The 14,306-nt window shown below is 41.7% G+C and overlaps 1 protein-coding gene across 7 annotated transcripts in view; it reads left to right on the top strand.

Annotated features, from left to right (window-relative positions):
• The window catches only part of LOC139761740 (uncharacterized), a 313,003-nt gene that overhangs the window by 26,378 nt on the left and 272,319 nt on the right, over positions 1-14,306 (top strand). For all 7 annotated transcript variants that reach the window (XM_071686163.1, XM_071686174.1, XM_071686205.1 and 4 more), the window contains one exon: positions 7,150-7,316. In XM_071686163.1, coding sequence (XP_071542264.1) covers positions 7,239-7,316 — 78 coding nt within the window. In that variant the 5' untranslated portion in view covers positions 7,150-7,238. The remainder of the gene's footprint in view (positions 1-7,149; positions 7,317-14,306) is intronic.

Genomic DNA, 14,306 nt, shown 5'->3' with positions numbered 1-14,306 from the left:
CTATACTTTCACTCTGTTTCATTTCAAACTCCATTACTTTACTTTTACTTGCAGTTACCTTCAGTCTCCTCCACTTACCCACATCATAAAGTGCATTTACAACCCTACAACTCCACCCTCCAAACAACACAGTATCATCCGCAAACAGGCTTACCACAAGCCACCATGTGTCACTGCCACACTCCATGTCTGCACCCCATTTCCCTAGTTTTGCTTTGATCTTTCTTGGTACTCTATCTGTATATATATATGTATATATATTTTATTATTATTATTTTGCTTTGTCGGTCTCCCGTGTTTGTGAGGTAGCGCAAGGAAACAGACGAAACAAATGGCCCAACCCGCCCCCATACACATGCATATACATTCACGTCCCCACACGCAAATATACATACCCATACATCTCAATGTACACATATATATACATATATACACATGCACACAATTCACACTGTCTGCCTTTATTCATTCCCATCGCCACCCCGCCACACATGGAATAACATCCCCCTCCCCCTCATGTGTGCGAGGTAGCGCTAGGAAAAGACAACAAAGGCTCCATTCATTCACACTCAGTCTCTAGCTGTCATGCAATAATACCCAAAACTACAGCTCCCTTTCCACATCCAAGCCCCACAGAACTTTCCATGATTTACCCCAGACGCTTCACATGCCCTGATTCAATCCATTGACAGCACGTCGACCCCGGTATACCACATCGGTCCAATTCACTCTATTCCTTGCCCGCCTTTCACCCTCCTGCATGTACAGGCCCCGATCACTCAAAATCTTTTTCACTCAATCTTTCCACCTCCAATTTGGTCTCCCACTTCTCCTCGTTCCCTCCACCTCCGACACATATATCCTCTTGGTCAATCTTTCCTCACTCATTCTCTCCATGTGACCAAACCATTTCAAAACACCCACTTCTGCTCTCTCAACCACGCTCTTCTTATTTCCACACATCTCTCTTACCCTTACATTACTTACTCGATCAAACCACCTCACACAACATATTGTCCTCAAGCATCTCATTTCCAGCACATCCACCCTCCTGCGCACCCTCTATCCATAGCCCACACCTCGCAACCGTACAACATTGTTGGAACCACTATTCCTTCAAACATACCCATTTTTGCTTTCTGAGATAATGTTCTCGACTTCCACACATTCTTCAAGGCTCCCAGGATTTTCACCCCCTCCCCCACCCTATGATTCACTTCCGCTTCCATGGTTCCATCCACTGCCAGATCCACTCCCAGATATCTAAAACACTTTACTTCCTCCAGTTTTGCTCCATTCAAACTTACCTCCCAATTGACTTGACCCTCAACCCTACTGTACTTAATAACCTTGCTCTTATTCACATTTACTCTAAACTATTTTCTTTCACACACTTTACCAAACTCAGTCACCAGCTTCTGCAGTTTCTCACACGAATCAGCCACCAGCGCTGTATCATCAGCGAACAACAACTGACTCACTTCCCAAGCTCTCTCATCCAGAACAGACTGCATACTTGCCCCTCTTTCCAAAACTCTTGCATTCACCTCCCTAACAACCCCATCCATAAACAAATTAAACAACCATGGAGACATCACACACCCCTGCCGCAAACCTACATTCACTGAGAACCAATCACTTTCCTCTCTTCCTACATGTACACATGCCTTACATCCTCGATAAAAACTTCACTGCTTCTAACAACTTGCCTTCCACACCATATATTCTTAATACCTTCCAAAGAGCATCTATATCAACTCTTATCATATGCCTTCTCCAGATCCATAAATGCTACATACAAATCCATTTGCTTTTCTAAGTATTTCTCACATACATTCTTCAAAGCAAACACCTGATCCACACATCCTCTACCACTTCTGAAACCACACTGCTCTTCCCTAATCTGATGCTCTGTACATGCCTTCACCCTCTCAATCAATACCCTCCCATATAATTTCCCATGAATACTCAACAAACTTATACCTCTGTAATTTAAGCACTCACTCTTATCCCCTTTGCCTTTGTACAATGGCACTATGCAAGCATTCTGCCAATCCTCAGGCACCTCACCATGAATCATACATACATTAAATAACCTTACCAACCAGTCAACAATACAGTCACCCCCCTTTTTTAATAAATTGCACTGCAATACCATCCAAACCTGCTGCCTTGCCGGCTTTCATCTTCCGCAAAGTTTTTACTACCTCTTCTCTGTTTACCAAATCATTTTCCCTAACCCTCTCACTTTGCACACCACCTTGACCAAAACACCCTATATTTGCCACTCTATCATCAAACACATTCAACAAACCTTCAAAATACTCACTCCATCTCCTTCTTACATCACCACTACTTGTTATCACCTCCCCATTAGACCCCTTCACTGAAGTTCCCATTTGCTCCCTTGTCTTACGCACTTTATTTACCTCCTTCCAAAACATTTTTTTATTCTCCCTATATATATATATATATATATATATATATATATATATATATATATATATATATATATATATATACAGGAGACCTGTGTGAGGAAGTACCAGAAGAGACTGAGTACAGAATGGAAAAAGGTGAGAACAATGGAAGTAAGGGGAGTGGGGGAGGAATGGGATGTATTTAGGGAATCAGTGATGGATTGCGCAAAAGATGCTTGTGGCATGAGAAGAGTGGGAGGTGGGTTGATTAGAAAGGGTAGTGAGTGGTGGGATGAAGAAGTAAGAGTATTAGTGAAAGAGAAGAGAGAGGCATTTGGACGATTTTTGCAGGGAAAAAATGCAATTGAGTGGGAGATGTATAAAAGAAAGAGACAGGAGGTCAAGAGAAAGGTGCAAGAGGTGAAAAAAAGGGCAAATGAGAGTTGGGGTGAGAGAGTATCATTAAATTTTAGGGAGAATAAAAAGATGTTCTGGAAGGAGGTAAATAAAGTGCGTAAGACAAGGGAGCAAATGGGAACTTCAGTGAAGGGCGCAAATGGGGAGGTGAAAACAAGTAGTGGTGATGTGAGATGGAGTGAGTATTTTGAAGGTTTATTGAATGTGTTTGATGATAGAGTGGCAGATATAGGGTGTTTTGGTCGAGGTGGTGTGCAAAGTGAGAGGGTTAGGGAAAATGATTTGGTAAACAGAGAAGAGGTAGTGAAAGCTTTGCGGAAGATGAAAGCCGGCAAGGCAGCAGGTTTGGATGGTATTGCAGTGGAATTTATTAAAAAAGGGGGTGACTGTATTGTTGACTGGTTGGTAAGGTTATTTAATGTATGTATGACTCATGGTGAGGTGCCTGAGGATTGGCGGAATGCGTGAATAGTGCCATTGTACAAAGGCAAAGGGGATAAGAGTGAGTGCTCAAATTACAGAGGTATAAGTTTGTTGAGTATTCCTGGTAAATTATATGGGAGGGTATTGATTGAGAGGGTGAAGGCATGTACAGAGCATCAGATTGGGGAAGAGCAGTGTGGTTTCAGAAGTGGTAGAGGATGTGTGGATCAGGTGTTTGCTTTGAAGAATGTATGTGAGAAATACTTAGAAAAGCAAATGGATTTGTATGTAGCATTTATGGATCTGGAGAAGGCATATGATAGAGTTGATAGAGATGCTTTGTGGAAGGTATTAAGAATATATGGTGTGGGAGGAAAGTTGTTAGAAGCAGTGAAAAGTTTTTATTGAGGATGTAAGGCATGTGTACGTGTAGGAAGAGAGTTGGTTCTCAGTGAATGTAGGTTTGCGGCAGGGGTGTGTGATGTCTCCATGGTTGTTTAATTTGTTTATGGATGGGGTTGTTAGGGAGGTAAATGCAAGAGTTTTGGAAAGAGGGGCAAGTATGAAGTCTGTTGGGGATGAGAGAGCTTGGGAAGTGAGTCAGTTGTTGTTCGCTGATGATACAGCGCTGGTGGCTGATTCATGTGAGAAACTGCAGAAGCTGGTGACTGAGTTTGGTAAAGTGTGTGGAAGAAGAAAGTTAAGAGTAAATGTGAATAAGAGCAAGGTTATTAGGTACAGTAGGGTTGAGGGTCAAGTCAATTGGGAGGTGAATTTGAATGGAGAAAAACTGGAGGAAATGAAGTGTTTTAGATATCTGGGAGTGGATCTGGCAGTGGATGGAACCATGGAAGCGGAAGTGAATCATAGGGTGGGGGAGGGGGTGAAAATCCTGGGAGCCTTGAAGAATGTGTGGAAGTCAAGAACATTATCTCCGAAAGCAAAAATGGGTATGTTTGGAGGAATAGTGGTTCCAACAATGTTGTACGGTTGCGAGGCGTGGGCTATGGATAGAGTTGTGCGCAGGAGGATGGATGTGCTGGAAATGAGATGTTTGAGGACAATGTGTGGTGTGAGGTGGTTTGATCGAGTGAGTAACGTAAGGGTAAGAGAGATGTGTGGAAATAAAAAGAGCGTGGTTGAGAGAGCAGAAGAGGGTGTTTTGAAGTGGTTTGGGCACATGGAGAGAATGAGTGAGGAAATATTGACCAAGAGGATATATGTGTCGGAGGTGGAGGGAACAAGGAGAAGAGGGAGACCAAATTGGAGGTGGAAAGATGGAGTGAAAAAAATTTTGTGTGATCGGGGCCTGAACATGCAGGAGGGTGAAAGGAGGGCAAGGAATAGAGTGAATTGGAGCGATGTGGTATACCGGGGTTGACGTGCTGTCAGTGGATTGAATCAGGGCGTGTGAAGCGTCTGGGGTAAACCATGGAAAGCTGTGTAGGTATGTATATTTGCGTGTGTGGACGTATGTATATACATGTGTATGGGGGGGGGTTGGGCCATTTCTTTCGTCTGTTTCCTTGCGCTACCTCGCAAATGCGGGAGACAGCGACAAAGTATAATAAAAAAAAATATAGTAAAAAAAAAATATAGTATATATATATATATATATATATATATATATATATATATATATATATATATATACATATTAAAAAGCCATGGTGACATCACACAGCCCTGCCTCACATGTACATGTATCAAAACACTCACTGAGCTCTCCATCCACTCTTACACACACATTTCCTCCTCTATAGAAGGCTTTTGCACCATCCAACAGTTTTCCTTCTGTACCCTTAACATCTCCCATAAAGCATTCTACTCGACTCTATCATATGCTTTCTCCAGATCCATAACAGCTACATACACCTTCTTACCTTTTGCTAAATACTTTAACATGGTCATCTGTACTACAAAAATCTGATCCACACATTCCTTACCTTTCCTAAAACCCCTTGCTCTTCACATATTCTGCATTCAGTCACTTCCATCACTCTGTGTCATTTAGTATTCATGCATACACTTTTCCTGGTATAATAAACGACTTATTCCTCTGTTATTGTTACATACATTCTTTGCACCTTTTCCTTTCCATTCTTACATCTACCTTTTTCCTTTTTCACCTCCTTCTAGTATAGTTTTCATATTATTCGAAAACTTTTCACTTTTTCCAAAATCTTCATCTACTGATTCTTTGCTTTCCTCAATCAGCTTTGTAGCATTCTGCTTACATATTTTGTATTCTTCCCTCTACCTTTGCTGAACTTCCACTATTACATTCCTGTTGAGCAATTTACCAAATGTATTTTTCTTCTTTTCCACAGCGTTTCTAATCTGTTCTGTCTACCATGCATTGCCCTTCTTATTTTTGTATCTCACTACCTTGTATCCAGCTACTGAGTCTACAACCTTTACTAGTATTTCTCTAAACATTTTAAACACCTCATTCACACATAACTGCATTCCTACTTTCACTGCACTTCCATTAAAGTCTTCAGTTATCTTCCTTTCAACTTCTCCCTGTATTTTTTCTGATGCATCTTCTCATTTGCCAACACTTTCACCTCTCCATTCTTCCTTATACCATACCCCCACTTCTCCCTGATCCTTATCGCCACAAGAACTGTGAAATGGTCAGAGTCTCCAAAGAATCCTCTCACAACTCTAGCATCCAGCATAGCCTCTCTCAATATTTCATCCACTGCCACAAAGTCAGCCAAAGCCTTTTGTTCTTCTCTTCCATCAATCCTCATCCATGTATATCTGGACCATCTTGTGCTGAAAAATGGTGTTCACAAGGAATATATCCCTCTCAGCATAAATATCCACGAGACAGCTTCTGTTCTCATTTACTCCAGGCACTCCCACTTTTTGCATTCATATCATGCAATACAACCATTTTTCTCTCATTCTCAAAACTGTTTATATAGTTACTCAAATTCTTCCAGAAAGGCTTCATTTCATCCTTACCTCGTGCAGTCTTCATTTTTATAGGTTCATGTACACATACCCATGCATATCTCACAATCCCAGTCTTTCCTTTCACCCACACCGTTCTTGATCCATTCCATTCTTTTCCTCTTCCCCGGTAATTTTCACTCATTCCCGTCCATGCCTTCCCATAACTTGCATTCATCATTTCCATATTCACTACACGCACCTTGCCCAAGGATATGGGTTTCCCCAATCCCAATCCTCTCCACAATCTCCCTCCTTTTATTCTCTCTAGTCATCCCATTCACATAAAGTGCCATCACCCTCAATCGCTTGTTGCTTTAAACCTTTGGCATAACTTCATAGCCTTTTGTGCCTTACCCTTGACAGGTCACTGGCAGATGGCAACTCCAGTGCATTGTTTTCAGAGGCAGCGAGGCTCCAAAATTGTCAAAACTAAATATAACAGTACACCTCATGTGTTTATCCAAATCTAAAACTAATTCCCTGATGTAATTGGGCAACACCTCCTCTTTGAGTTCCACCCCTAAGTCAGGGTGAGACTTGGCTTCTCCAGTAAAACTAGAGTACCCCTTGAGGTGCTGGAACTCCATACTTTTCCCAATTCTGAGCTTCTTTACTTTTCACAGTAGCAGCACTTTCTACCTCACTAGTTATGATACTGCCATATGATCTGACAGACACCCCTCAATCCTCTCCTTGACTGCACACATCACCCACATTACTTTTCACATTCCATCTTACCAAACAAATTGTTAGGTCTCATGACCATCCTATTTTCCCTGGGTCTGCACTACATATATTTCTGAACATGTATATGGTTGAAGTTTGTGATTGAAGTACTCATTCCTGCTGATGCACACTGTCCATTTCTTCATATTTTGAATGTAAGTGTTACAGGTGAAACAAACTTTATACTCTAATGCAGATCAGAAGACCAGGATCAGAAAGCATCTGTTCATTTTGTCTTCGGAAAACACTAGAAGAGTGTTGTCAAGAGTGCTATGAAGTTGATGAATGATGGCTACATCAGTCCCTCAGAAAGATGATGTGGAGAGATGGAATGTGGAACAAGTGGCTGCCTGGCTCCAGCAGGTGGGGAAACATTTTTAGGCAGTATTTTTTTTTTTTTTTACATAACTCATTCACATTCTACCCTAAGTTTTACTAAATCTGATTTTATAATACATTAAATATACACTACTAATAACCATTTATTGTACTCACTCTAAGATCTCAAAAGATGAGGTATTTCTAACTTTTTAAGAACCAGTCTTTTATTGGAACTTCCATTGATTAAACTAAATCAATTGAATTAGAAGTATCCATAATTTTTTTATAGGAATACAAAATTGTTTGGAAAAAATTTTTGTGGCAATAGGTGAGGTTTGTATGAGATAGTTCTTTATAGAAATGACTGGAGATGATGGTATGAGAGAAATGACTTTAGGTAAGATAAGGTAGGATTAGAAGCTGGATAGAGAGGAATAGACTTAGGGAGATAATGATGTTACATGGGAGCAGGTGAGAACGGCAATATTTTCTCTATAGAATAGAATAAATGGATGAGTGATTGAGATAGTGAAATTGAAAGGTGAAGGTGCTGTTGCATGGATATGTACACTCTTTACTTTAATCAATTTTGAAGTTATATGAATTGTTTATTGACACAAAAGAAATCTATATTAGCAGTGTAGTTCAAATTAAATGATTTAGCAAGAATGTACAGAGCACCTCATTTCAAAACTTTCACCAGGCATCTTGTGCATCATGGGAAATTCCACCCAAACATCAAGGGATGCTCCTAAAGAGTACACTAAGAGATGTTTCTTCAATGTGAGGCGTTTTTCTGGACCTAAAATCGACTGGTACGAACCTGTGGTACTTGATGACATATTGGAAGTCAAACGAAGTTGTTTAGATGAAATATCTAAGTGGTTTGAGGTGCTTTTCTGAACCTAAGATTGACACAGGTATGGACCTGTGGGTCTTGATGGCATCCTGGGACTGAAACAGAGTTGTTGAGATAAAATACGCGAGTGGATTGGGGCATTTTTCTGAGCCAAAAATCAACACAGGTACGGACGGACCTGTGGTGCTTGACGATGTCCTGGGAGTTGAACGAAGTTGTTGAGATAAAATACCTGAGTGGTTTGAGGCACTTTTCTGAACCTAAATCTGACACAGGTATGGATCTGTGGTGCTTGATGACATCCTGGAAGTTGAACAAAGTTGTTGAGATGAAATACTCGAGTGGTTCGAGACACTTTTCGAAACTAAATTGACACAGGTACGGACGGACCTGTGGTGCTTGATGACATTTTTGGAGTTGAATGAAGTTGTTGAGATAAAATACCCGGGTGGTTTGATGCACTTTTCTGAACCTAAATCGACACAGGTACAGACCTGTGGGTCTTGATGGCAACCTGGGAGTCATAGAATGTTGAGATAAAATTCCTAAGTGGGTCGGGGCACTTTTCTGAACCTAAAATTGATACAGGTACGGATGGACCTGTGGTGCTTGATGACATCCTGGGAGTTGAACGAAGTTGTTGAGATGAAATACCCAAGTGGGTCGGGGTGCTTTTCTGAACCTAAAATCGACACCTGTGTTACTTGATGACATCCTGGGAGTTGAACGAAGTTGTTGAGATGAAATATGTGAGTGGGTCAGTGTGTTTTTCTGAGCCTAAAATCAACACAGGTACAGACCTGCAGTGCTTGATGGCATCCTGGGAGTTGAACGAAGTTGAGATAGAATAACTGAGTGGTTCGAGGTGCTTTTCTGAACCTAAAATCGACACAGGTATGGACCTGTGGTGCTTGATGACATCCTGGGAGGTGAGATTAAATACCTGAGTGGTTTGAGGCACTTTTCTAAACCTAAAATTGACACAGGTACAGATCTGTGGTACTTGATGACATCCTGGGAGTCAAACAAAGTTGAGATGAAATACCCAGGTGGATTGGGGCACTTTTCTGAACCTAAAATCGACACAGTTACGGAACTGTATTGCTTAAGGCATCCTGGGAGTTAAACAAAGTTGTTGAGATGAATTACCCGAGTGGGTTGGGGCACTTTTCTGAACCTAAAATTGACACAGGTACGGACCTGTTCTACTTGATGACATCCTGGGAGTTGAACGAAGTTGTTGAGATGAAATACGTGAGTGAATCAGGGTGTTTTTCTGAGCCTAAAATCAACACAGATACAGACCTGGGGTGCTTGATGGCATCCTGGGAGTCGAATGAAATTGTTGAGATAAAATACCTGAGTGGTTCAAGGTGTTTTTCTGAACCTAACATCTACACAGGTACGGACCTGTGGTGCTTGATGACATCCTGGGAGTTGAGATTAAATACCTGAGTGGTTCGAGGTGCCTTTCTAAGCCTAAAATTGACACAGGTACTGATGTGTGGTGCTTGATGACATTCTGGGAGTCAAACGAAGCTGAGATAAAATACCCGAGTGGATTGAGGTGCTTTTCTGAACCTGAAATCGGCACAGGTACGGAACTGTGTTGCTTAAGGCATCCTGGGAGTCGAACGAAGTTATTGAGATAAAATACTGAACGGTTTGAGGCACTTTTCTGAACTTAAAATCGACACAGGTACAGACAGACCTGTGGTGCTTGATGACATCCTGGGAGTTGAACGTAGTTGTTGAGATGAAACATGTGAGTTTGTCAGGGCATTTTTCTGAAGCTGAAACAACACAGGTACGGACTTGTGGCGCTTGAAAACATCCCGGGAGTCGAATGAAGTTGTTGATACATGACTGGTTTGAGGCGCTTTTCTGAACCTAAACTTGAAACAGGTACAGATCTGTGATGCTTGATGACATCCTGGGAGTCGAACAAAGTTGTTGAGATAAAATACTAGAGTGGTTTGAGGCATTTTTCCGAACTTAAAATTCAAGCAGGTATGGACCTGTTGTGGTTAATGGCATATTGGGAGTTGAATGAAGTTGTTGACATGAAGAATCCGAGTTCGAGGCACTTTTCCAAATTTAAAATCGACACATACCTGCAGTGCATGATGACATATTGAGAGTCGAAGGAAGTTAAGGGTAGATACCTGACTGGTTTGAGGCGCTTTTCTGAACCCAGAATCGACACAGGTACGGACCTGTTGTGGTTGATGGCATCCTGGGAGTGAAACAAAGTTATTGAGACAAGATAACAAAAGGGAACATCGGTGATAGTGCGTTTTGGTTGAGGTGGTGTGCAAAGTGAGAGGGTTAGGGAGAATGATTTGGTAAACAGAGAAGAGGTAGTAAAAGCTTTGCGGAAGATGAAAGCTGGCAAGGCAACGGGTTTGGATGGTATTGCAGTGGAATTTATTAAAAATCTCGGTGACTTTATTGTTGACTGGTTGGTAAGGTGGTAAGGATATTTAATGTATGTATGGCTCATGGTGAAGTACCTGAGGACTGGCGGAATGCTTGCATAGTGCCATTGTACAAAGGCAAAGGTGATATGAATGAGTGCTCAAATTACAGAGGTATAAGTTTGTTGAGTATTCCTGGTAAATTGTATGGGAGGGTATTGATTGAGAGGGTGAAGGCATGTATAGAGCATCAGATTGGGGAAGAGCAGTGTGGTTTCAGAAGTGGTAGGGAATGTGTGGATCAGGTGTTTGCTTTGAAAAATGTATGTGAGAAATACTTAGAAAAACAAATGGATTTGTATGTAGCATTTATGGATCTGGAGAAGGCATATGATAGAGTTGATAGAGATGCTTTGTGGAAGGTATTAAGAATATATGGTGTGGGATGCAAGTTGTTAGAAGCAGTGAAAAGTTTTTATCGAGGATGTAAGGCATGTGTACGTGTAGGAAGAGAGGAAAGTGATCGGTTCTCAGTGAATATTGGTTTGCAGCAGGGTTGTGTGATGTCTTCATGGTTTAATTTGTTTATGGATGGGGTTGTTAGGGAGGTGAATGCAAGAGTTTTGGAAAGAGGGGCGAGTCTGTTGTGGATGAGAGAGCTTGGGAAATGAGTCAGTTGTTGTTCGCTGATGATACAGCACTGGTGGCTGATTCGGGTGAGAAACTGCAGAAGCTGGTGACTGAGTTTGGTAAAGTGTATGAAAGAAGAAAGCTGAGAGTAAATGTGAATAAGAGCAAGGTTATTAGGTACAGTAGGGTTGAGGGACAAGTCAATTGGGAGGTACATTTGAATGGAGAGGGACTGGAGGAAGTGAAGTGTTTTAGATATCTGGGAGTGGATTTGGCAGTGGATGGAACCATGGAAGTGGAAGTGAATCATAGGGTGGGGGAGGGGGTGAAAGTTCTGGGAGCATTGAAAAATGTGTGGAAGTCGAGAACGTTATCTTGGAAAGCAAAAATGGGTGTGTTTGAAGGAATAGTGGTTCCAACAATGTTATATGGTTTCGAGGCGTGGGCTATAGATAGAGTTGTGCGGAGGGTGGATGTACTGGAAGTGAGAAGTTTGAGGACAATATATAGTGTGAGGTGGTTTGATAGAGTAAGAAATGAAAAGGTAAGAGAGATGTATGGTAATAAAAAGAGTGTGGTTGAAAGAGCAGAAGAGGGTGTTTTGAAATGGTTTGGTCACAAGTAGAGAATGAGTGAGGAAAGATTGACCAAGAGGATACATGTGTCAGAGGTGGAGGGAACGAGGAGAAGTGGGAGACCAAATTGGAGGTGGAAAGATGGAGTGAAAAAGATTTTGAGTGATTAGGGCCTGAACATGCAGGAGGGTGAAAGGTGTGCAAGGAATAGAGTGAATTGGAATGATGTGGTATACAGGGGTCGACGTCCTGTCAATGGATTGAACCAGGGCATGTGAAGCGTCTGGGGTAAACCATGGAAAGTTTTGTGGGGCCTGGATGTGGAAAGGGAGCTGTGGTTTCAGTGCATTATACATGACAGCTAGAGACTGAGTGTGAATGAACGTGGCCTTTGTTGTCTTTTCCTAGCACTACCTTGCGCACATGCGGGGACAGGGGTTTTTTATTTCATGTGTAGCGGGGTGGCGATGAGAATGAATAAGGGCAGACAGTATGAATTATGTACATGTGTATATATGTATATGTCTGTGTGTGTATATATATGTATACATTGAGATGTATAGGTGTGTATATGTGTGTGTGTGTGGACGTGTATGTATATACGTGTGTATGTGGGTGGGTTGGGCCATTCTTTCGTCTGTTTCCTTGCGCTACCATGCTAATGTGGGAGACAAAGTATAATAGATAAATAAAAAATACCCGAGTGGGTCGACATTTTTCTGAGCCCAAAATCAACCCAGGTATGGACCTTTGGTGCTTGATGATATCCAGGGAGTCGAATGAAGTTGTTGAGGTAAAATACCTGAGTGGTTCAGGGAGCTTTTCTGAACCTAAAACGGACACAGTTATGGATCTGTGGTGCATGATGACATCCTGGGAGTTGAACAAAGTTGTTGAGATAAAATACTTGAGTGGTTCGAGACAATTTTCCAAACTTAAGATCGACAGGTATGGACCTGTGGTGCTTGATGACATATTTGGAGTCAAACGAAGTTGAGATAGAATACCTGAGTGGCTTGATGTGCTTTTCTGAACCTAAAATCAACACAGGTATGGATGGACCTGTGGGTCTTGATAGCATCCTGGGAGTCAAGAAAAGTTGTTGAGATGAAATACCCAAGTGGGTTAGGGCACTTTACTGAACCTAAAATCAATACAGGTACAGACTTGTGGTGCTCTATGATATTGTGGGAGTCGAACAAAGTTGTTGAGATAAAATACCTGAGTGGCTCGAGGCTCTTTTCTGAAGCTAAAATCGACAGGTATGGACGTGTGATACTTCATGGCATCCTGGGAGTCGAACAGAGTTGTTGAGATAAAATACCCGAGTGGTTCGAGGCGTTTTTCTGGACCTAAAGATGACACAGGTACAGACCTGTGGTACTTGATGGCAAATTGGAAGTTGAATGAAGTTGAGATAAAATGTCTGAGTGGTTTGAGGTGCTTTTCTGAACCTAAAATTGACACAGGTACAGACCTGTGGGTCTTGATGGCATCCTGGGAGCGAAACAGAGCTATTGAGATGAAATACCCGAGTGGGTCAGGGCATTTTTCTGAGCCCAAAATCAACCCTGTGGTGCTTGATGATATCCTGGGAGTCGAACAAAGTTGTTGAGGTATAATACCTGAATGGTTCAAGGGGATTTTGTGAACCTAAAATTGACTCAAGTGTGGACCTGTGTTGTTTAACATATCCTTGGAGTTGAACAAAGTTGTAGAGATAAAATACCCGAGTGGTTCGAGGCACTTTTCCGAACTTAAAATTCAAACAGGTATGGACCTGTTGTGGTTGATGGCAAATTGGTAGTAGAACGAAATTGTTGAAATGAAATACATGAGTGGTTCAAGGCACTTTTCTGAATTTAAAATCAACACATACGGACCTGCGGTGCTTGATGGCTTATTGGTAGTCGATTGAAGTTGTTGAGATGAGATACCTGATTGGTTCGAGGTGCTTTTTTGAACCTCAAATTGACACAGATATGGATGGACATGTGGGTCTTGATAGCATCCTAGGAGTCAAAAAAGTTGTTGAGATAAAATACCTGAGTAGGTTGGGGCACTTTTCTGAAACTAAAATCGACACAGGTACATGGTGCTTGATGACATCGTGGGATTCGAACAAAGTTGTTGAGATAAAATACCCAATGGCTCTAGGCTCTTTTCTGAAGCTGAAATTGACACATGAACTGACCTACGATACTTCATGGCATCCTGGGAGTCGAACAAAGCTGTTGAGCTAAAATACCCGAGTGGCTCAAGGCTCTTTTCTGAAGCTGAAATTGACACATGTACTGACCTGCGATACTTGATGGCATATTGGAAGTCAAGTGAAGTTATTGAGATAAAATACCTGAGTGGTTTGAGGCAGTTTTTGGAACCTAAAATTGACACAGGTATGGACCTGTGGGTCGTGATGGCATCCTGGGAGTCAAAAAAAGATGTTGAAATAAGATACCCGAGTGGGGCAGGGTACTTTTCTGAACCTAAAATTGATACAGGTATGGACCTGTGGTGCTTGATGACATCCTGGGAGTTGAACGAAGTTGAG

Source organism: Panulirus ornatus, chromosome 3 (assembly GCF_036320965.1).
Source record: "Panulirus ornatus isolate Po-2019 chromosome 3, ASM3632096v1, whole genome shotgun sequence".
Lineage (NCBI taxonomy): Eukaryota > Metazoa > Arthropoda > Malacostraca > Decapoda > Palinuridae > Panulirus > Panulirus ornatus.
This window is presented reverse-complemented; position numbering and strand designations above follow the sequence as displayed.